Below are 25,420 nucleotides of genomic sequence, written 5' to 3' on the forward strand. Positions count from 1 at the left end.
TTCTCTATGGGACGGGCTCACGCTTGCCGTACATCCAGTCAGTTACACAACAGTCATTTCTGTATCTGTTTGGTCAAACGAGTTGAGCTGTTTTCCCGAATCTGCTCGTCGAAACAATTCATGTTTAATGGGCATCAGTAACAGGATTAAACAGGCAGTTTGAATAATGGGTGAAAACTATCTAACCAGTTTAGCATTGTATAGGTATACGCCCTTTGGAACGGAAACAAACGGGCAGTTTGAATAACGTGTGAAAACCATCCAACCAGTTTCTTTCATTTAATCCACTGCTCCGTTTAGTCTTCCATGAGTGATTTCTTTAACCTGCAACTTAACCTCTTTTCCCCTTTTACGGACCCCTCGTGTTTGTTCGGGGTGAGGAGGGGGCAGGACTCCTGTTGTTCTTGAACGGGGTGCTCCTCTTCCTAAATCATGTCGGTGTGTTTTGGGGTTAATCAGATTACGCTCATTATATCGCTCTCCGGTGACTTCACCATTAGAATGGCTCAACAGAGGGTGGATTTTGGGCAGCCCTGTTCGCAGGTTCATTATAAAACAGTCTCTTTTGTTATTTCCTGGCTGTTTTCCCACACGTTTCTCTTTTGGCTTTTTTTTTTTTCTCTCTCGTGTGTTTACTGTGAGAATGACACAAATCTATTTTGGCTCTGTTTCAAGCTGGAATGATTTTCACTGAAAATGGCGCAAAACACTAGTGTTGAAACCTTTTTAATCACTAGTTTTCTAATATATCACTCTTACCTTATTTCTTAAGTAGTAATGGTTTGTTATGATAAAATATAAATGGCTAATAAACAGATCAAATTCTGCCATTTCTGTTCTATCTCCATGTAGAAGAAGAAATATATTACAGAGTCATAAACTATTATCTCAGAATCACCCAGAGTGCTTTCTCAAAGACATTCTTTGTGAATGAGGTATTTGTGTAGGGAGAGATAAGGGGGCTCAGTGTTGGCAGAGGTCATAAAATAATGTAAATCTATGTGTCAGAGCAAGAGAGAGCAACAGATGAGAAACAACATGGGTTCACAATCCTTCCTCCTGCAATAGAGAATGAACTATGTGTTGGTTGGAGGTCTATTTAGACTCTCTCTCTCTCTCTCTCTCTTTCTCGTATGATTGTGTGTGCGTGTGCGTGCGTGTGTGTGTGCGTGTGCGTGTGCGTGTGTGTGTGTGTGTAGGCATGCATGTGAGTGTGTGTGCGTGTATGTGTGTGTATGTAAGTGCATGAGTGTGTGTGTGTGTGAGAAGCAGGCGGCTGTAACCCAGGACACTAAAGACTCAGGGATGAAGCAGCAGCTTAGCCCATTGAAAGAATCCTCATAAATTAGTGGAGTGCTCTGGCAGTTCACATACGTGTGCAGTGGTGTGAGGTACTCGTTCTGTGAGACCCCAAAGGAAAAGAGAGGGAGAGAGCATTGCTTCCTCTCACATGGCCGTCACTCTTATTCAACCGTGCTAATAATTCTTACTATTCACTCTTAGCGTGACCCGGTCAAGTCATCTAACAGGATCGATACCAAAACATTTCTACAAAGGAGAAGTGTTATTTGATTAACATACAGCAGTCACAGACAAATCGCTGGTTAACTCCTACAGTTATTTACTTCTTTTGGGAACCAACATTAAGCGTCTATTTAGTATCCAGATCCATCCTTCACCTTGTTTTTGTTTCAGTTCACATAGACTTTTGCCATTGGCAATCTCTGTGGGTAAGTGGGAGGAATCGGGCTTGAATTCCAAAGGCATGGTCAACATTTGACGTTTTACAGGCCTTTGTCAAAGTTCCGTTTTTAAAAGCTCTTTTGGAAAAGCTTTTTCCAGGGGCTGTTCCCCAGTCATCAGTTTCCTTTACAAGTTCCCTCAACTGCATCCCATTTCGCTCACATTCACACATTTGATCCACTGAGAAACCATGAACCACAAAAAATGATTGGTTCTCTACCACCGTTCTGAAAAGCCCTCCTCTTTCATTCATTCACAGATATAAACTGAAACAGATTTAAAAAGGAATATTTTCTTGCAAACTTCATCAAGCCGTCGGATGAAATACACAGTCACATCTTTTTTTTAAAAAAATTTTGTACGTCATAAATTCTTTGAGATTTGCACTCAGCATAGGGAACCAAATAAATCTCCAGTCGAACTGAACCCAGGCGGTATACTGGATTAGGTCGCGTAATTCAGATAATCCATATTCTCTCATCACTGATATGCTAAAGTGCTCCAAAATTTCAGTACATAAAAGAGCTCTCACTGCCTTGTTTTCATTTGACACGATTAGGGAACTTTTGAACGCAGTTTTTGGCTTTTTCTGTTCATGATGACACATGTGGGGCTTTCACAATCACGGGAGGAAACTATCTCTCCTTGTTTGTTTGCCCACATCAAGTTAATCTTAAGAGGAGAATCCTACTCAAAGCCTGTCATTCACTGGTGTGTTTGTCTTTTTTTTCCCATATGGCGTGGTATAAGCCATGTTGGGCTCGGAACGGGTGGTTAATCTGGGTTGCGTGTTTTTAGGGGAGTTTTAGGGGTGCGGATTTCCCTCCTCATCACCCTCTGGTGTCAAAATTCTCACCTCAGAAGATCCAGCGTGGCCAAGACTGGGACTCATTGCTACGCTTTGCTGGACTTCCAGAAGTTCAGATGTCTGCTGAATTCGATCAATTACCATCAAAAGTGGTGAATTTATTCAATAAAAAAAATATAGCTTTCAGAATTGTTTTTAGATTTTGGAACGTCTAAATCTATTTCTGTCGGTGAGTTAGTTTAAGAATTTATTGTGAAGTTCTACATAATGAAACTCTTTTGTTGACAGTCTTTTAATGCTCTTGCTCCAGTCTGAAAGTCTTGTAAACCCCATTTGAACGCTCATTTGAATAAAAGTATTACCCTCCATTGTATCCCCCTAATGCCCATTAGAAGACTCGTAAAAATCGCCTTTAAGGAAGTGACACTCAGGAATGCGGTGTGGTACCCCTGCGTGGCTTGCAGGTTTGTTTTGTGACTTTGGAGGGATGGAGGATACCTATCTTTACATCTCCAACTCATGCCAAGAGTTTAATTAAACTCCTCGTTCCTAACTCAGCATGCTGTAGTTAAGCTTGTGGAGGGCACGGGGTGGGGGTGGGGGTGTTGGCTGCCAACAGGCTCGTTAGGTGTTTGTCAGGATAAGCCCCATGTTCACAAAGAGCCCAGCAAGTCATTCAGACCATTAAACACACAAGCACAAATGTCAAACCTGGTCTGGACTGATCCACACTCAATGGCAGTGCATTGTCTGGGACACTGAGTGTAAGTAGATAGATAGCTAGATAGCTAGATAGATAGATAGATAGATAGATAGATAGATAGATAGATAGATAGATAGATAGATACTGAAGTAATTGTGTCGGTTTTGGTATATACCCTGTTGCTCATGAATATATGCTGAGATGGTGAAGTTGTTTAAAGAGATTGTTTAAACTGTTTTGTGAAAAAAAGAGAATCTTCAGGTAGGTGTTAAGCAGTAGAGGCAGTCCTTTTAGAACTTCTTTAAGGGAATACAATAATTGTTCAACGTTCAAGTGGTCCCGTTAGCTGATATGAAATGAAGGTCATTCAAAGGTGGTAAGGAGTAATGTCCATCTGGCTGTCAGAAACTGTGTGTGAGTGTCTGTGTGTGTGATTTAGAAAGAAGGAGAGATAGAGAGGGTGAGAGACAGAAGGAGAGAGAGAGAGAGAGAGAGGAGAAGGAGGAGGAGGAGGAGGGAAGAGATGTCTAGTGTGTGAGGGGGTCTGAAAGAGATAGACAGAGCGAGCGCAAGTGTGAAGAATAGAGAGGGAGCAGCTTGGACAGAGAGACAGAGCAACAGAGGACAGCAGAAAGTGAGACAGACAGAGTCACCCACCGACAGGGAGCGAATCTGAGACCTCGGTTAAACAACAGTTGAGACGTTAGAACAGAGAGACACAAATCCGTCCATAAAAGTCACTCCGTTCCATGTTTTCCAGTTAATCTTTCAGGAGTAATTACACTGCCTCAACAGAGCCTGGCTCTCTGTCCCCTCTTCACTCACATTGTCAGAGCATGGAGTGCTTCAGCCTGAATCCAACACTGCCCTGAGAGCTAGAGCCCCGGGCCGGACCAGCATGCCGAAAAAGGACGTCACTGAGTGAAAGTTGTTCCCAGACTGGAAGTGGAAGTTCACTGCGCCCCTGTGAGATGGAGTTAGGGAGAGCATACAGCCGAACGGTCCTTCTGACGATGATGATGTTTAAACTCGGTAAGGTTTACTGACATTTATTCGCTCGTCTTTGAGTTGTCAAGGTAACATGTTTCGCGATGTTTGCGTAACACGGGGTTTTTTTTTTTTTGAGTCACTGTTTTAGTTGTAAATAGATATGAAAAAAAAATTCTTGATTTGCATCACTCTTTTGGAGGGATTTGATCATCCGCCCGACTCTTTTTTTTTTTTTTTTTGGAATGGATGCTTGAGTGGGATTCTGTGAAGTGTCAGCCTAAGAGATGCTGAATCTTTGGGGGGTATTCTTGTGGATATAGACAGTACCTGTGTAGTAAGTGTGTTGGTACACCTGACCATCCAAAGTGAGTTTGCATTGTTCTTCATAGACAGATCTGCGGAGAAGGGACACACAGAAGAGCTGACAGTGCGTGTGTGTGTGTGTGCGTATGCGTGTGTGTGTGTGTGTGAGAGAGAGAGAGAGAGAGAGAGAGAGAGAGAGAGAGTGAGAGAGAGAAAGGGAGAGAGAACTTGTCTGAAAGAGAGAGACAGAGTTATGAAGAGTACAAGTGAGTGTGAGAAATGTGCAATGTGCAATGCCCTGTGTTCAGTGAGTGTGTTAAGGCATAAGACTGGCATAGGACACTCATTTGGGATCAGTTCATACTGGGGTATAATACAGCCAGCTGTCTCCCGACTGTTTGGAGTGAATAATAATATGAGTAAAACTTAAAAAACTGTCATCTCTGTACATGTACTCTTAAGTAATCTGAGGTTACTGTTTTTGTTCACAGTTAAATGTATTAACATCATGTTTGAACTTTGATCTTTAATTAATTGCTTATTAAGTAATTACGTATTAACCCCGCAGTAGTACTCTTCAATGCTACATCACAGACATACACATTGTGTGTTTTGAGGTCACCATAAGATTATGAATACATTGCTCTCTCATGTGTCACATTAATGAGGTTTTGTGTTCGGGGCAACTTTTGTAAGAATGGTACTTTTATGTGAATGTTAGGGGTGGGGGGCTTGGGGGGGGGGGGGTGTTGAAAATATTTTGGGGGTACTCCACCCTAATGAAGCTCTGAACCCCCCCCCCCCTCCCCACTCACACACACACACACACACACACACACACACACACACACACCCAGCAGCACCCCCCCTCAACTGTCCCTGTTGTGAAGTGTCTGAGTTCTCGTTAGATTGGGCAAAAGGACAAGACAGGCTGGGGTGAGCTGCATCAGGGGGCCATTGTTGACGGTCACCATGGAAACCGGCCGAGAAGCTCTTGTCACAGTATTCTTTGTTTTAAGTTTGAATGGCGTTTCGAGAGCTTGAAGTGAGTTCTGTAACGGACCATAGCACCATCTTTCCTTTCAGAGCTGATAAACCATGACACAGGGCCAGGGTGAAAGCTGTTTGTTATACCGTTTGAGAATATGCAATATCGAATACTTTTCCTAGACTAAATAGCTATATTTGCACCACATGTAACAGTACCTCTTTTTTCCCTCCATAACCATGACGTACTTAAATGCTAATTAGCAGTCAGTTATAAACTAGCAACTTGACCATTGCTGAAAACACCTACTTAACACAATCCCTCAGGACAGCACTCAGGGGTATTTCCACCAGACAATGTATGAGGCTGTATCAGCATGTGTGGATTCCTATATGCTGAATAATTCATTAACTTTTTGGGTGGTTTGTGCTCAGTAAAGACATTAAGACCAAATACCAAATAAATGAGACCGACAGTAGAAAAGAGCCATGTTGTGTTTGTTGGGTTTGGGTCACGGGAAGAGACCTGCGATTGTGGAGATTGTAGCAGGATGGAGATGCATGTGGAATTATGATGTATGGTGTGTTAGTGAAGTCAGTGGCATCAACAGAGAGATAAGCTTTACAGTGATTTATGGCATTAACTTTAGCGAAGACAGTTGTCTCACAAAACAGCACAAGAACTGGGAACAATTAAACATCTCTAGATTTGATCAACGGTCAGATGTACTACAATTTTATTACCACATCAGATATCTCTCAGACTTACTGGAGTGTCCTTTGACAAAACCTACAATAGATCTCATTTTAAAAATCTGTATCATTTCGATACTGTGAACGAGCTCAACTTGATTATTAACATATAATAATGGTTTCTAAATGTTTTTTAAAATAAAATGACGGTACACATGCACTATTTTAGTGCTTATCATTTAAACCCCGATGACCAACCATCCCCATTACACATTTCAGCATCACACAGATGTTTTTGGCAGTTTCTCTGTTTTTCTTTGTGGGCGGTGTGTGACCCCTCCCTCCACCCTGTATGAGGTTGCCTCCAATACCCTCTCTCCCTTTTTTTGTCCTGTCTTTGGGTCTGTCTGTACCAGCTGCTCCAGTGCTCATAGCCTTGTTCCTTCATCATTATGTCCATAGATCACTGTCCATCATGCTCAAATGGTTATAATCTCTCTCTGTGTGTATGCTTGTGTGTGCATGTGTGTGTGTATGTGTGTGTGTGTGTGTGTGTGTGTGTGTGTGTGTGTGTGTGTGTGTGTGTGCGCGTGTGCGTGTGCGTGTGCATGTGTGCATGTGTGTGTGCGTGTACGTGTGCATGTGTGTGTGTGCGTATGCGCGCGTGTGTGTGTGTGCGTGTGTGTGTGGCTGTATTCATGCAGTGAAGGTTTTTTTTTTTTGGGTGGATAGCATAAGATCCCAGAAAGCAGTGAAGCTTTGGTGTGGTTGTGAGATAGCAGGAGGAAGAGCTTGAGCAGTTTAGAGAGAGCAGGACTCCTTCATAAAATCATTAAGACGGAGCAGGATTACTGTCTGTTAAGACCACCCACTGGAGGCTCAGATGGATGGTCAGAATGCTTTTAAATCACTGTGAACGTGGTTGGTGCACCCACAGGTAACTGTCTGGATATTGTAATAGCATAAAGCAGAGACTGGGGTATCTATGATGAAGTCCAGGAGTGCAATGGGATTCAGTGGTATATACAGTAGAACTCACTGTGAAAAATTTCCACCGGTTCAACATAAAAACTTAAGTTCAATCGCTGCCTTAAAGTTTCAAGCAAAATCAAAATAGATTTACCAGTTCATTCGGCACCTTCAAATTTACATTTCATTGTACTGACTTAAAAACCTGAGTTAAAACACTGAAAACGCGTAAAATTCAGTTGAAATGCATAAATTATTTTTACAAGTTGACGTAAATGAAAGAAAGATGTTAACATAACTTATTGATCAAATCATTTTTTACAGTGCAGAACAGACTATCTGAGCAGTGGAGTGGGATGGGGATAATATATGTTCTTTGAATGATGTCATTAAAAATTGTGATAAATTATGATAATCAGACAGAGGAAGCAGAAGTGGACTGAAGAACTCCATACACTGGAGACACGCCACACTTCAGAATTCTGAATGAGTCCCCGTCCTGCCCCAAAAAACTCAACAAGTACGGATTTCTTTCCATGACGCAAATCCAACAGCTCAGTTCTTTTCTGCTCTTCTTATCTAGGTCTGAATGAGAGAGAGAGAGAAATGAAAAAAAAAAAAAAGACAAAATGAATGACATGATCTGAGAACCAGTATTGGTTTCTTTTTTTGGTGAGCAGACTCAAATCCTTTAGTAGATTTCGTGAACATACAGAGAGATAAATGTTTATAAAGGGGGGTCAGTTCCAAGGTACAAGACATATCAGTTGATGCAGAAGCTAACCGACAAACAAAGGAGAGAGTGAGAGCTAATGTTTGAGTTCCAGCGAGGGATATGAAATGGTTTGACCCTCTTGACAGGACCTGTTTTGGGAGCCGTATGATGCCCCTGTGAACCTTACATAACACTGTCACAAACATGAAATATACATTTATGAATACTTATGCCAAGTTCTCTCAGGCACTGGATGCACAGCGTAACTGAATGCATCATAGAAGACTCTCGTTATTTTATTCTTTTGGGTTTTTATTGACACACCCCTATTACACAGCTCCATGCATGACCCTCCATGGGTGGGGGGTGTTATTGTTGGTAATGATCCTGATAAAAGAGCAGAGCAAGAGCTGACTACATAAATAGACCGGTGAGTGGTGTGATGGACACACAGAAGAGTCAGTAGCTGTTAAAGGGTTGGGGTTTTGAGAGAGGTGGATTATGGAGGGCTCTCCAGAAGGGGAGAAGGATGGAAGAAGGAGGAGAGATTTTTTTTTTTTGTGTGTGTGTGTGTGTGAAGATTTGTCCGAAACGACAAAGAATCAGTGAGAAGCAGATGACAAAATGTTATAGACACAGAATATGACTAAGATCAAAGAGAACGGACTTAAAAGGAATGAGTCTCATTGGGCCCCCGAACTTGTCTTAAGCTGGTACACAGCAGGCAGACTGTAATACATTTCCTACAATGAACGGAATGCAATAGGACACGTACATAAAGTACCTTTAAGGAAAAAATGCCTCAGTGTACAGCACATGTGTATTCATTAAGACCAGCTTTAGACATTTAATCAAAACAGGATTTGGAAAAAAACTTAGGTATCCTTTAAGCTATATGTTTTTGTCCAAAAAGAATGAACGGTATACGTCATAACTATACAGACCGATACAGTGTGAACAAGTTTCGTAGTTGCGTATGTAGAGTGTAAATCCAGTTTAGGTTTAGTCATTTTTCTGTAAGGAAACTCCCTCATTGATATTCTGGATGTTTTCATGTTACAATGGAGTTGCCTTGGTCGCAGAAACTATTCACGGGTATTAGTCAGAAAACACAGCAGAAAGGTATTTTGATGACATCATACACACTTTGAGAAAAATAAAGAGGAGGATTACAAAGCCGAAACAAGAACTTTATTTTTAGTAGCCGATGAAGAGAAGCTCTTGTATGTATTCGGCGAAGACATTTATCAACTCAGAATTTTTTGGATCGTGAATAAGGTATCCAGCAAATTCAAGCACCCACAAGCACGATACACAAAGAGACAGAGGTTACATAAAATTTACTCTTCTGAAACATTGTCATAATAAAGCAGTTTAAAATGGAGCCCAGTCGCTATATCTAAATGTTACAACACTAAATGATATACAAACACTTCTTTTGGCCTTACAGATTTATTCTAAACAAACTCTAGGCCAGAGTCTAGCCATGTACTCCAGTACAGTACAGAGTTTAAGACCAGAAACTTTCTCTAATAGGCATGAGGTATTTCCCAGAAGCCAGGTTGTTTCCTGGGGGGGTAAGCCTGTCATGAAGGGGGTACAGTCTTCATCTTTGAGGGTTTAACATACTGACGGTCTCTTCAGGGGGGTCAGCAGCTCTCTGAATAGTTGTCTCTACAACTTTACTTAGAATTTTTATTCCAGACAATGGGAAAACTCAGTGAGCTTAAAACCAGCTTTTCTCTCGTCTGTGAACTCTCCAAGACGGAATATTGAAATGTTCGGCCGTGGAGTGCTTGTGTTGGCGCCAACATGAAAAAGGGTGAGGAGAGAATAAAGGTTAAAACCCGTGACATCAACGTGTGACCATCACTTTCTTATTGCATTTTGCCCTTTTCCGTGTACGTGAGGACAGATGGAAAGCCTCTACTTGTCCATTAGGATTTTAAACACTTCCATCAGCTGTCCATTCCACCCCCCCCCTCTCTCTACCTCACACAGCCCTCAGTCAAAATCAGATGAACCCAGATTAAAGGATGTGACATTGGCAGTAATCACCTGACCTCATGCCATGGTTCACTCTTCACTTCCTCTGAAGGAAAAGTACATGCTGTTTAAGATTTTAGCGGCAAACCTCAATTCTGCACAACCATTTCCATGTCTACGATATGAAACGCTTTCTAGTGTGAAATAATTTATAAGTTTGTGGACGTGCAAATGATGAAATGGACAGCCACAACGGAGGTGAAAGAGAATAGCTGCTTACGCAATGTTAAACGACCAGCGTCTGCCAAGTGATTCAGTGTCACTTGACGTCTGTCTGCTTTGTGAATGACAGACGAAAGCCTTAATAACAGGTGTTGTTAAGATGAGGCACGTGCATAGGGGAATCTGTGTCAACAGGATGCGGCCAATGTGGTTGACACTTCCATTGACGGAGCATCTGGTGAAGTTAGCTAAGTCAGCGAGCGTAAGACGTTTACACTCTTGTGCCATCTGTTTGTTTAACATAATGATGGGACAAAGCGGTTTATCCCTCTGCTGTAGTAGTAAAGAGGAAGAGCGCTGACGTAAGACATGTAAGAAATCGGTTTGCATTTGTTGAAAGAATACATTTTTAGAGATAGTTCTCGAACTTTTTTGGTCTTCTGTTCTGTCTACCCCCCCCCCTTCCCATGACAAAGCCTATCTAGCATGACTGGTCAATAGAACAAGCCAGACAGTATGTTGTTGAAAATATTGTATGCGAAAGTTCTCTTCCTGCACACAGAAAGAACAGGCAGCAGTAGGGGGCAAAGGAGGGTTTTTTTTTTTTTCTTTTTGCCATCGGCTAGACTTAGTTCAGGCATACTAAGAATGTTTCTCTATGTGTTTTTTTTCTAACAACAAGATCAAACTGTTGTGGTTATCTATCCCATGCTTCCCTGGGGCTCCCTGCTTGGGCCTCCACATTGTGACGGGGCACATGTCTGAGGTTGCCTCTTGTTGGGTGTAGCATGGAGATTGTCTTGAAACGAATCAAAGCTCAAGATTATTCACTAGAATATCTCAAGTTGATTGACTGGGAAAGTTAAAATGGGATTAAACTTTGCAAAAGGAGCGAAAGGCTTTAAGAGCTTTCTACCTCCTTCACATGGAGGTCCATCAAGAACACTTAGAGAGTTTATTGGTCAAACGTCAAAATTTCAGACTTTAAGATTCAAAAACCATGACAAAACTCAAATCTCAAGTTTCAAATGACAAATACTAATCTCTCACCTTTTACCAAACAGGAATATTCTGTACAGTGACAGCTGAAAAATGCTTGTCTTCCCCGTGTCAAAATGGAGGCACCTGTATGGACACGATGGATGACTACGTGTGTATCTGCCCTAAGGACCCAGTCTGGTACACAGGCAAAAACTGTGACGTCCTGTACGACGCCTGCACTTTTGTCAACTGTCCGAACTGTATCAGCACCCCGGGTACTAATGCGCACATCTGCCCGTGCGTCGAGGGCTTTGGAGGGCCAAACTGCACTGAGAACATCAACGAATGCGAGAGCAACCCCTGCAGGGGTGTCAGGACGCACTGCGTAGACGAAATTAACGGTTACTCCTGCTACTGCCCCAGCGGATACGGCGGCGAAAACTGCCAGACGAAGGTACGCGACTGCTCAGACGAGCCTTGCTTTAACAACGCGACCTGCGTGTGGGCGCCGGACGGCTACGAGTGCCGGTGCGCGGCGGGTTTCCGGGGAACGAATTGCGAGGAGGACATAGATGAGTGCCTATCGCAGCCTTGTAAGAACGGAGCCATCTGTCAGGACGGCGCGGACAGGTATCAATGCTTCTGCGTCCCCGGATTTCAAGGTTACAACTGCGAGATTGACATCAACGAGTGTGCGTCCAGGCCCTGCGAGAACAACGGAACTTGCATCAATGGGAAGGACAGATACACCTGCGATTGTCTGCCTGGTTTTACTGGTAATATCCCCAGAAGCCTTAATCCCTCTTTACTCAGATAAAGTAGCCTGTGTTTGATACCTCTGACATAAAATGAATTAGAACCAATACTACACTGCTCAGTGTGTGTGCGTGTGTCTATATATATATATATATGTGTATATATATATATATATATATATATATATTTACATTTTCATAAATCATCAAGCACTTTTGTTAATTCGCATTAGAGTTAATATTCTAATTTAAGAATCCTGAATAATCATTTTAATTCCTTCAGAGAAAGGGACAAGTCACAGTGTGGTGTCCCTGGTCTACTGGTTCTGGGCCTATATCTTGCTCCTCCTGCTCTCTGTCTATCTCTTCTTGTGCCTTGAACTATGTCTCAGTCTACTTCTATCTGAATACTTCTTTTCTGTGAAGAAGCTTAGTTATATGTCTGCCTTTTTCTTCACTTCTGTGAACTTTCTCTGTTACAGCGCTGTTGGACGTAAAGAAAAAGAAATATGTCTAGGACAGAATCTAGACATAGCCCTTAGTAGGCAATTTGTTTTAAGAGTAATTAAGGACAATGTGGTTACAATTAGGCTTTTGGACCAAGTTTTTCAGATTGTTACTATAGGAGAGTCGTGAAGAAACCTTGAATTAAGTGTGATGCCAAGATGTCTCGTACATTGAGATATTTGTCGGAAAAAAAGGATGTACAGTTAAGTTGTATTATATCACAAAGGAAAACTTTATTTTAGCTTGAAATGGAATAGCAGGTGGGATGGCAAAGTTTACCCTGTACCACCCCCCATGGCCACGCCCCTGCTTGAATGATCAGTTGATAGAAATATGTCTTTGACAATGTCTCAACAAAAAAACTATGCTTTACTCTGATTTGATTAAAAAGAACCACACACAAAAAATTTTAGTTTTATCATCTTTGGAAATGATATTCTTCAGCCCAGGGTCTAATGTGTCATATCTAATTAAGTTTTGTATTTAACTCTGACACACCAAAAAAAAAAACAAGTCTTTTGACATTTTTATGTGACCGTGTGTGTGTGTGTGTGTGTGTGTGTTTGATTCAGGGGTGAACTGTGAAACGGAGATTGACGAGTGTGAAGCCGCACCCTGCCAGAATGGTGCCACCTGCCTTGACCACATAGGCCTGTACATATGCCAGTGTGTGCCCGGGTACGAGGGCATTAACTGTGAGCTGGACATTGACGAGTGTGTCAGTGGGCCTTGCTTTAACGATGGAGTCTGTGTGGACATGGTCAATGGGTAAGAGTGACCTACATCTGCATTAATCATTATGCACCTCACCGGCATTACATATACTTAGCTAAACTGAGCTGGTTCTATTAAACTAACTATTCACAACGTCTGGGCCACTACACGCTTACTGCGCTGAAACGCTTCGGAAACAAGGAAATTACTTTCAAGCGTTTTCATAAAACTTTTCCTGGTTAAACAGAAGGGTGAACACAGAAACCCTCATGTAATGTTTCTGTGAATCACACAATCTCCAAATCTGCATTTTCAGCAGAAATTCTCCGCAGAGAAGGATGCCCTCAGTGTAAATCATTTATTGCTCCCCCGCTGGGAACTTTGAAACTTGGTATTTTGTCATTTGACAGTACTTGCTGCTGTTACCTTTTTTTTTTTTTTTCTCTTTTTTCGATAAGTTACACATCCTATTTAAGCTTTTTGCTCCGCTCTACATTTGAAAGGCTTCTAATCTTCAGTGACTTGTTTCAATAGGATTCAAAGCCCCTGCATTCATCACTGTGATTCATCACTCAAGCCTTTGTGTATCTGAGCATGAGTCAGTCATAAGCCTCTGTCTAATCAGTGTCAGGACAACTCATATGGTTTCACAGATGAATTATACAACTCAGACTCACTGTGCTGATGTTTTTTTAACCTCTGCTCATACTCTAAATGTATTTAAGTATTTATTAGTGCTCTGTCTGTGAGTCTTTGATCAGAACGTTTAGTCTTCTGAGGTTCTTTTTGGAGTGTTTTCTTTGGACGAAAATTTGTTAAAATAAAAACCAAATAAACAGAACAGAACGGAATGGAACAGAACACAGCAGAACAGAACAGAACACAACACGACACCAAACCAAACCAAATCAAAAACAAAAACAAAAACAAAAACAAAAACAAAACATAGTTACCCATTCTTAGCTTTCTGTTTTATAATCTTTGTAAGAACCACCCATCGGATTATAGCGCATCACGGCCACATGTTGAAAAGTAAATGTGAACCTCGTCTTAATAGCCTGTGTGACTCATCTCGCTATTGAAGTGTGACCTCTGTGGGTCGGTATGTTGAGAACCACAAGGTAACGCTTAGAATTAATCTCCTTTAGCTAATCTTAATTAAAGATTAACAATTTTAGCACAGGGAAAGCCTGATTGTGTCTGTATATGTGATGGAGAGAATGAGAGTAAATGAGAGCAAAATACCATGCGTCACAGATGAAACTGAAATATGAATGACATTTATTTCAGGGGACTGTGCGAGAGAGCGATATGAGCGTAATAAAAGAGAGGTCAGCGGTAAGGTCACTCGAGTCAAGACTGACCTTCTCATTTAGTGTTGACCTGTCCTTTTTTAACCATTCAAAGACAGATTAGGATTACACACCTGCTCTCTGCTGTTTAACTCATTTGAATTATTGCCAGATTACATTTTTGCTAGACTACTGTTAAAATATAATTAATAATTCATATATATTCATAGAAACACAACATCCTTCTCACTAAATATTCCTTTTAAAGTATGAAGAGATACGTCTGACAAGCCCGTTTCCTTGATTTCTGAGCTGTAAACCTAAGTGATTTTAATCTACAGTGAAAAACCAGTACACATATTAAACATTATGGAGGAAGATCCATATTAGACTTTTGGATGTTTTCCCAAACAACAACAACAACAACAACAACAAGAATAAGAATAAGAGTAAGAATTCCAATGATTTAATTTAATATTTATTTAATATATTGTCTTATTCCAGCTATGAGTGTGACTGCAGTGGCACTGGTTTTGTGGGTGACACCTGTGAAGAGGACATCCCAGAATGCTCCTCTGACCCCTGTCACCATGCCGCCACCTGTCAGGAGGGGGTTAATCAGTACACTTGTCTCTGCTGGCCAGGTACCGTAGCATCTCCTTTCTCAGCATCTGTGCTCTTCTAATTAGCCTTCTAATGAGTGTGTTTACTCACCCATTAGTGGGTTAATTCTCACATTTGTTTGGTTCTCTCAATGTAAATTCTTTTGCTAATAGATCATTGCTCCATGAGTCGTCGTTCCCCATATTCTCTGGACTGTGTTTTTACCCATATTCTCTGGACTGTTGTAATTTACCATTGTCTCCTAACAATAAAAAATTAGACTATCAAAGACATACTTTCCCGGTTTTATGAGAGCACAGACTGTGGGGATGAATAGGTTTTATGCCACACTGCCCTCTAGTGTAATATTTTGGGATTGCCGGAGCCTACAACCCAACTCTGGAGATCAGAATATTCTCACAGAGTTGTGGAAATCAGTCCAGAGTTTCATGACAGAACTGAATAGAGTCAGGCAAACAAACAAGAGAACAGCTATTCATGGAAACATTTTTGGCTGAGGTACTTAGCCAGTGAGTCTGAGGGTCTCTTGCCCACTAGTGTTTAATGATGACCACTGTGAGTCACTGGAAGCTGAGTGAGAGGGTCATTATGTCATTATGTCGTCGGGTAATTTCAACTTAAGGGGAAGGTAGAATGGCCATCGAGCTTCCCTAACATTTGTGAATTCATATAATAATCGCACAGTGAAGTACACTATGAGCTTCATACCTGTGTGTCGGTATATGATGTAACATATTATTAATATATGCTGTACAAATTCATCTGGTTTCAAATGCAGCAATATTTGGATACACAGCAATTATAATATACATCTGCAGTTAGTGTGTAAGTCTAAAGTTTGTATGAGACATTTCAGTTAGAGCAGTCAGCGTCCACGTTTTTTTTCGTTGTGGTAAATACACGTGCAGGTTGTGTGGTCGAGTGAAGTCTTATGATAATGCCGGGGCTTGTCGCTTGTCCCCCTTAAAGGATTTTCCGTCTGTTGAAAGCATAATCCTGGGCCGTATTCTCTTAGTTTATTTTATCTTTATCCTGCTTATTTAGCCAACCCCCCCCCAAACACACACACACACACAGACACACGCACACACACACACACACACACACACACACATCTAAAGCCCCAATGAAATCAATTAAACAATACCTCTCTCATTAAGGCTGCGACCTGCTGAGAGAAGGTTAAAAGCCCCCTGAGGAAATTAACACCAGGGGACTGAGAGCACGCTGCTTTATTCTCTTGGTCAAAACACGCATGTGTTTTCATTTGTTTCAAAACGTCTGCATTAAAATGTGATATTCTGCTTATGAAAGAACCTGGTGTTATTAGGAGGGATTGTGTCAAACGACAACATTTACCCTGTGAAAAATACTATATCGAATACATGGCACAAATTATTACAAGACTGCTGAATTTCGGCATGAGATTAAAATGCTGTAAAAAAAAAATTGAAACTGGCATGCAGCAATTTTATATAAACACAGATTTCTATTAATCTATTTCTAACAATTATCACATATACACATTACATATAACGTAAAGTGTACATAACAATGATAGGAAATATATAAGTAAATATTAACAGGGATATTAGTATACTTATGTAAGGACATATGCATTTTTTGTGGTTATGCTTCTGCCAATTTCCATACTTAGTCAACTGAGAGCATGGCAGAATCTCTAATTTAGCATCTATATTGAACTATAGTCTGTGTCATAGAACCCTATGTCTCTGTGTATGCTGTATGTACCTGTCATTTTCCTCTCTCTGTGTCTGAGGCAGGTTACACAGGGGAGAACTGTCAGGTGGACATTGACGAGTGTGAGGCGGGGCCGTGTGAGAACGGCGGAGAGTGTTTCCAGCGTTCGGACCGGAGTCACTACAGAGTCCTGCCCGAGTTAGACCGCGAGTTCACTTACGAGCGTGCGGCCGGGTTCCTGTGTCAGTGTCAGCCTGGATTTACGGGTCAGGCTCCGCCCTCATTTCACGGCCTCCTACAAGATTACCCCCTGCTGAAACTTTGCTTTACATGTGACATAAATGCATTATGAGTTACATTTTCCTATATAACTGCATCCTTTGTTACAAGTCACTTGATCATAACAATGTTGATTATGCTTAGTCTTTAGTCTGTAGTACTGCCAAGGCAATCCGCATTTTGGACTTTTTTTTTATTCAAGTGCAAACATAAGTACACATAAGTACACATAAGTAAAATACTCTTAATTTGCACCGCGACTAATATCATTCAGTAAAGACATTCAATTTGTGTCAGCACAGTTCAAATGTATGCGTTTACAGAGAGGGTCCGCAGAGAGAGTGAATGGGTAAATCATCTGTAAGTAAATTGTGTGTTTTACTCTGTGTTATGTTCTGTCTGGAGGGACTATGTGTCTAATCAGGTTCTGCTGATTATGTCTTTCGTGTGTGTATTACAGGGGAAAACTGCTCCGTTAACATTGACGAATGTGAGTCGATGCCGTGTGAGAACGGAGGGGAATGTGTGGACCTGATCAATGCATACCGCTGTGTCTGCTCTCCGGGGTTCACAGGTATGGTCTCGTCGGTGCTTGTTCACGAATATGAGTGAGAATCGATCCGTTTGCTACGGTCACTTTTCCTACTGTGTGCATTTGAGTCCCGTCACTCCACACAGATCCCCCTTCTCACTGAATATATAAGACAGACTCAAGCAGTTACAGTAAGTGACATCTGCCACTGGTCAGTCCTTGGGAAGATCACTGGAGAGTCTGTCGGTGGAACGGCTATCCCTTGATGCCAAAAAGAAGCCGTTAATCCTAATCTCAGGGCTCATTCCTCCAGCTCTCCATGTGGTCAAGAAGATTTGCCCCCCCCCCCCCCCTCCCCACCCAACATGCACATAAACAACAGATTGAACATAGCAATCTGCAATAGCTATGTGGCTAAGTAATATGTCATGCTGAAGGTAGAGAGAGATTTGAATTAGTAACCTATTTGTGGATCACAGATTCCTTTTCCTCACAGAAAGGAGAACAGCACCACAACGAAGTCACTTCATCTGCTATCAGTCGGGTTCTCTCTAACCAGTGAAGACTGCATACTATTTGTGTGCAACAATTTAGCAACGAAACAGATTCTCCAAATGCATCTTAAGAGATTAAAATGCTGTTGAAAAAAAAAAATTCTCCAAATGCATCTTAAGCCCATTCGACCTTGCTTAAAACTAACATGCATACAAAATGGAGTTTCAGGGTCCTTAAAGTTATTGACAACTTTCAGATAGCATCATTTGTTGCAGATATCAATAACTGTTATAAATTAGAACTGATTAGAAGGCATGCTAGACGGCATAATAGAAATGAATTGAATTTTGTTGCCTAAGTTGCATTAGCGCTGATCCCAGATCAGGTTGCCATCCATGAGACATTCTGCAGTGACTCCATCCATCGCTAAAATAATAAGTTGCGTAATTATCCTGCCACTAGCTGGCATTGTTAGCTATCGCTCATATTGGGCTGTGCACTCAGACATTCCTGTTGTCATCACTGACATGAGCCAGCTGGGAGAGGAAGGGGGGGGGGGCAGGCCACTGTGGATTATTAGCTCTGTCAAGGCAGCTCCGTGGAAGGGGGAGTGGATCTGAACTCATCCCCAATCACCCTTACCCGCCTGGTACTGAAAGGAGGGGAGTGTGTATACGGTTATGTGAGAGTGCCTGTATGTGTGTGTATGTGTGTGTGTATGTGCATATATTTGTCTTGTTGTGTGTATGTGAGAGAGAGCTAGGGCGGTAAAGGGAGTGAGAGGGAGAGAGAGGGAGAGAGAGAGAGAGAGAGAGAGAGGAGAAAGAGTTTGAAGTGCCGGTGGACGGATTCTTCAGGAACTGTCACCTCTCTGTCATTGTCCACCTCTAACCCATTGGCATGTTGACCGTTGTGCGGATATTTGGGACAATGAGAAGATTCGGAGTGTCAGTGATTTGGTGTGGGCTGCTGGTGCTGACAGGTAACGGGGCCACGGGCTCAAGCTCTGTGTGTGTGTTTGTGTGTGTGTGTGTGTGTGTGTGTGTGTGTTAGTGAAGGGCGGAGGAATCCATATGGAGACATCTCGTATTTCCCTTGTCCTCTGAGGAATTTTACTGAGAGAGAAGTCCAGAAGAACCAGGCCTCAGGTTCCACAGAATTCCGACCATTACGTGCTATTTATCACAGTCTGATAGATAACACCGCTCAATGCACTTTAGTTTAGCTTAGTTTAGTTTGTCTCTCTGGTTAGTACATCTGTGTTTTTACAGTATGTGAATTTTCTGTCTCCTGTCTGTGATAGATGCTCTAACACTATAGCGTACCCATTGACCCCATGTTGTTTTGTTTGACTACATGTATTGGTGAGGCATGTTAATTTTATCAGTATTGTCTATCAGTAATGTTTATGCCCCCCACCTTTTTTTTTTTTTTAAAGAATATTAGCGTTAAAGCTAGTTAAAGCTAGTATAAAGTAAGAATACTAGTGCTAAAGGACTGAATGGTAGTTTAATTGTGAGATGGACCTATGGAAAAACTTCAAAACTAGTTGCACATCCTCAGCAGAGACTACATCTTGTGATCTGTTTTTAGTAGCATGTTCATCCATTCCTTTACAGCGACAGCTATTTTTTTTAATTTCATAGTGTGTTTAGGAAAATATAACAGACATTAAGGAATGAGAAAAGTCTTTTATTGCCACTCTGAGGTTCTTTGGTAGAACAATCGAATGAGGGTCAGCTGGACACACAAACAACTTTATTAGATTATGTCCAAGGCTTAAATGTAGTTAGGACAGCAGTCAAGGAAGTAAGTGAGTACAACAGAAATTGGTAATCTAATTTGGTTTGAGATGAGTTATTTCCAGGTTATGTACAATCTGTCTTTTCTAGTGGTGTATCTATTGTAATCAGCCATGTTATGCCATGTTATGCGGTGAAAAAGGTTACACTGCGTAGCTTTAACTGTTAAAGGAGTAGTAGTGCTATTTGTGTCTGCATTATGGGCCTCCAGGCCAGATAAGCAGGATCATTTGCCATTGTGAGATTCATCACTGTGTTTTTTACCTTTTACTTTGCGTGACGGCTGCACTATGAAGATTGCTTAGATTGAGGGGGACAGAAAGAGTGTCAAGTTTGTCTCCTCCGTGCTCTGTGCAGCGATCAGAATGTATATGTCTTAAAAACTGATAACATTGTAGTGTGGTCATGTAAAATTTATTATGAAGGTTTTGAGAGAATGATAAATTAATTCTTCTTCTTTTTTTTTCTTTTGTTTTTAATTTTGGCCAATACTCCCTGAGGATTAAAAATGTTGTTCTAATGACTCTCACCCCCAGGTGTGCTGTGTGAGGTGAACATTGATGAATGCGAGAGTAATCCCTGTCAGAATGGTGCGGCATGTGAGGATGGCGTTGATGACTACCTCTGCCACTGCCCGGCTGCTGAAGAGGCTGATCAGTTACCCTGGGGGGGCCACGACTGCGACACCCCTCTAACCGGCTGTGTGGACAATCCCTGCCAAAATGGAGGTACCTGTACGCCCACGTTGCAGGGGGATGAGCACGGACACGTCTGCCAGTGTCCCCCCGGGTTCTACGACAACGACTGCAGCACGCCCACTGCCTTCTCCTTTTCTGCGGGGGGTTTTGTGGCCATAAAAGTTCCCCATAGCAACAGAACCCGGAGAGAGACGGACCCTCAGGGCGTCAGCGTCCAGCTCAGGTTCAGAACCACGCTGCCTGATCTGATACTGTTTTACAGAGGCAATGCTGAGCATTTCTGTTCACTGGAAATCATGGATGGAGAACTCCACGCGCGAGCAGTAACAGAGGGCGTGGAATTGAAGGTCCACATCCCCGGGGCTTTAAACAACGGCCGCTGGCATGATGCCCTCGTGGTGTTGGATGAGAAACTGATCCTGAGCCTTGTGAAAGAGAACATCACCGCCGACGATGGAGATCACAACCGGCTCTTGCTCTTCCAACCCCAGGCCCTTGAGACGTTGTACGTAGGAGGAGTCCCACGAGAGTATTTGAACAACACAGTGACCAGGAAGGGATACATTGGTTGTTTGGAAGACCTGCTGGTGGACTCTCTGCCTATTCTCCCCCAAAACATCTCATCAGAAAATGCTGTGGACATGCAGCTGGGTTGTGACAAGACTGAATGGTGCCACCCAGATCCTTGTTCTCAAAACGGCCAATGTGTAGACCTGTGGACAGAGTACAGGTGCGACTGCTACAGGCCATTCTATGGAAACAGCTGTGCTGAAGGTACAATGCTTTTCTGTCAGCTACGAAAGAGATTAGATGTTGATTTTATGATAAATAATGTCTCAGTTCTTCAAGCTCATTTTTAATATCTCAGTTAATCTCAGTTAAATTAAAGAATGTAGAGATGTCTGTAATACTGATGGTAGACTCTATATCGAGAACTAAATTCCTTGCACTGTGTCTTCTCCTTAGAGTACACCTCGTGGACCTTCAGTCACGAGCGCAATAATAGTTATGTTGAGTTCCGCATCACCCAAAATCATGGAGAGAACTTCAGCATATCGTTTTTCTTGCGTTCACTCAAGAAAGACGGTCTCATCCTCCAGCTGAAACGAGTTGGCCACGCTTACCTCACGGTCTTCCTAAGAGTTGGAAGGATACACGTCTCCATTCACTCGTCCACCAGAGACACCTTGGCCTACGTCAGTGATGGGGTCAAGCACATGGTCACCATGGAGATGAACCAACGAATTATGTACTTTAACAACGGCTCTGTGCTCTTCCGTCTGGTGGATTTCACAGACATCAGTGTAGAGGAAGGAGATGTGGTTTATGTTGGTGGTCTTCCAGCGAGAGAAGATATCTCGCGTTGGGGTGGATTCTTCAAAGGCTGTCTTCAAGATATCCGCCTGGACAACACTCAGCTCTATGTCTATCAGAATAACGTCGCCCTAAAACCACAGTACTCAAGATATTTACCAAGAGCAGTATCCCACGTGCACGAAAACTGTATTAGCGACAATGTTTGCAGGGTAAGACCTCCTGTTCCGAGAGTTACTCTCGGTTCAGCAGTTTGTATTGTGCTTGTGTCATTCAACAGTCCGCGAGAATGGATTAACGTATCGCGGAAAAACGACTAGGCTTTTTGTTTGAAGCCTGTGTTTCCGAGCGAGAGTCATCCGTTTTTCTCTCTCTCTGTGTAGGCGAAGCCCTGTCTGCATGGAGGGGAATGCCAGGTCACCTGGAACGACTTTGTCTGCTTGTGCCCACCCGGCTTCACGGGGAAAACGTGCGAAACTCGTGTGTGGTGTGTTAGCGACCCGTGCGTCATGGGGAGTGTTTGTGTTGACCTATGGGATGGATATGAGTGTGAGCACCTGATGTTTTTTAAAATTCCAACAAACGCACACAGATATACAGACGCGCGCTGTTTTTTTTGTTTGTTTGTTTTTTTTGTCTAAACGGTTTTACCAAGCTAACGCATAATTTTCTAAATCTTCGACTGAATAATCTATCCATTCCTCTGTGTTCTGTTTCCAGGCCTTGCCAACGCCACTTTCCAGAACAATGCTCTGCGGTACACTGGCGGTGGCTCCTTGTCTGAGACCGTTGACAGTGTTTCCGTGGAGCTACGCACACGGGAGGAGAACGGTGTGCTCCTACGCGCCTCCAATGGCCTGGATCTCTTTTGCATGGGCCTGTTCAACTCCTCTCTGCTGGTGAAACTGCGTAGTGGCAACAGTCTAGAGACGCTCGCTTTGACCAGCAACTTGCCCCTCTCTGATGGGACCTGGCACAGAGTAGAGTTTCGCATGGCTGATCCCAGCCTCCCTGCGTCTCGCTGGCATCTCGCTGTGGACGGGCAGACAGTGGAAACCAGCCTGGTTACCATGGGCAACTTGGACTTCCTTAGCCACTCCACTCTGTTCCTGGCCGAGAACTACACCGGTTGCTTGGGTGACGTGAGGGTGGGTGGGGTATACTTGCCGCTGGCTGGGGACAAGGAGGAACCTCAGGCAGCACGTTTTAGCCTGCTTGACGGGATCAGACCCCACCTGGGGTGCAGAGGTGCACCTCTGTGTCAGTCCCAACCCTGCCAGAACAACGGCTCATGCCAGGATCTCTTCAACCAGTACAGCTGCAACTGTGCCCCAGGCTGGGAGGGAGAGTTCTGCCAGAACAATGTGGATGAGTGTGCTTCAGGGCCCTGTGCCCATGGAGTCTGCAGAGACCTGCTGGCAGACTATGAATGCGAGTGTACCCCAGGCTATGGGGGCAAGAACTGCCAGGAGGATCTGAATGAGTGCCTAGAGCACAGCTGCGAGAACGGAGGCTCCTGCCAAGACGCAGTGGGCACTTACACCTGCCTGTGCCCGCCTGGATACACCGGACCGCTCTGCCAGTGAGTAGCACACCAACAGCCTCTCTAGTTTTCACAGGCTCTGCTTTTTACTCAGCTTAGATCTGCAGATAAAGACTCTCCCCTCAGTGATGTCATAACCAGCATCAAACCTAGTTTATGAAATGTCATCCATGGTGTAACTAAGGGGGGAAACACTGAATGGACAGATGTCATTTGGTGTAAGAACTACACAGCTTTCAGAGTGATTACATGCTGGTGAAGTCAGTCACGACTTCTGAGGATAATCTCTGATGTTTGGTCAGTAGAAAATTACTGGACTTTTCTCTTTTTTTTTTTATTAACAAAGTCATCAAAGGCATAGAAAATGGACTTGTCAATGGTGTCCTCTGATTTAGAGTCTTGAAAAGGTCTGCATTGTGTAACTGTGTTGTGTGTTTCCATTAGATGGCCTTTTCCTCCTCCGCTGTGTGAAGAAGATGTGAAATGTGAGAATGGAGGAGTCTGCACTGATGAAATCTGGGGGCCAAACTGCACCTGTAAGCCTGGCTTCAGTGGAAACAGGTCAGACAGCCTTTCTCTCTTTCTCTCTCTCTCTCTTTCTCTCTCTTTCTCTTTCTCTCTCTCTCTCTCTCTCTTTCTCTCTCTCTCTGTCCCTCTCCTTCCCCCTCTATTTCTCTCTCTCTCTCTCTTTCTCTCTCTCTCTGTCTCTCTCCTTCCCCCTCTATTTCTCTCTCTCTCTCTCTATCTCTCTCTCTCTCTGTCGTACGAGTGTGATCTCGCTGCTATTCCTTTCTAATCCTGCTGACTTCATAAATGAGAACTTAAGTTGTGGGAATGAAGTAATAATCACAAAACAGATTTACTTTGTCGTCAACAGCATGGTGCATCTACATCTATATCTTTTTTTTGTACAATGAATACGCAGCTTCTGAACAACTGATGGTGATTCGTTTTCTGACTCTTCTCCTCTCTCTTTTTGTCAGGTGTGAGACAGACATAGACGAATGTGCGTCCAGTCCCTGTCTGAACAACGCCACCTGTATGAACCGGGTGAATCACTTTGAATGCATTTGTGTGCCTGGATACATCGGGCAGACCTGTGAAATAACCGTGAGTGCAACCTCAAGTTCTCTCCTCCATGCTAAGACAAGTGTCTGATAGTGTGACCTGATCAGTGGTTTAAGTGTTGTGAATGAATATGATTTCTTCTCTGGTCGTGTTTATAACCATTATTAACTAATGTTAACAATTAAATTGACTGAAATTATCAGCTGCTTTTAACGGTAATTAGTATTTGCGAGAAGCTGTTTATTCCATGATGGTCTGTACAGTCGTTCAAACTGAAGTTCTTCACCTCCTCTCATCTGTTCTATTCTCCTTCTGCTCTCCTCTCCGTAGAGGCAGCACCAGAGGGATCATTTGCCATGGTTGGTGTTGGCCATCCCCCTGGTTTGTCTGGCTGCCGTGCTTGCAGTGGTTGGGCTGACTTGCATGGTTCTAACCGCTCGTAAGAAACGCCAGTCTGAGGGCACGTACAGCCCAAGCCAGCAGGAGGTGGCAGGGGCAAGGCTAGAGATGGACAGCGTGCTCAAAGTACCACCTGAGGAAAGACTCATCTGATCTTCCCTTTTTTGGGGTTGGCGTGGAGACGTCGACCGACGTACAAAACGGATTTACACCAACTAACAAGGTTCAAAGGAGAGAGTCGATGAGAGCGCTTGATTTTGTTGTTGCTTTGGCAACGTCCTTAATCCCAGAGGGGACAGAAGCAGTGTTGCTGGGTTTGGTTTGTGTATATGGAGATGGAGGGTGAGAGTCTGCCTCAGTTTCACAAGAAAATGGCTAATTGTGGTATAACAGGACCTGGAGACTTGTGCAGGGACAGCAGGGAGAGACTAGAACCAGATCCCAGATTCAGCAGTCGTGCTTGGGACACATCTGGGTAGGAAGTCCCTGGATCTCTGTGAAGGCAATGTTGCCTTATTAACTTTGATTAAGACTCCATCAGACTGTGTCTCTAGGAGACAATTATTACTCACAGACACATGATTGTTGGTGATCATT

General features: G+C 43.0%; 1 protein-coding gene across 1 annotated transcript; it reads left to right on the forward strand.

The window, feature by feature from the left end:
* Positions 1 to 4,225: 4,225 nt before the first annotated feature.
* Positions 4,226 to 24,976, forward strand: crb2b (crumbs cell polarity complex component 2b). Its single transcript, XM_030785566.1, has 13 exons — positions 4,226 to 4,286; positions 11,184 to 11,876; positions 12,935 to 13,130; positions 14,873 to 15,012; positions 16,777 to 16,959; positions 17,433 to 17,546; positions 20,338 to 21,273; positions 21,466 to 22,025; positions 22,197 to 22,362; positions 22,534 to 23,395; positions 23,801 to 23,917; positions 24,340 to 24,466; positions 24,755 to 24,976. The coding sequence occupies exons 1-13, from the start codon at positions 4,226 to 4,228 to the stop codon at positions 24,974 to 24,976; spliced, it is 4,377 nt and encodes a 1,458-aa protein (XP_030641426.1).
* The last annotated feature ends 444 nt before the right edge of the window (positions 24,977 to 25,420 follow it).

Source organism: Chanos chanos, chromosome 1 (assembly GCF_902362185.1).
Source record: "Chanos chanos chromosome 1, fChaCha1.1, whole genome shotgun sequence".
In the NCBI taxonomy this organism is placed as follows: domain Eukaryota; kingdom Metazoa; phylum Chordata; class Actinopteri; order Gonorynchiformes; family Chanidae; genus Chanos; species Chanos chanos.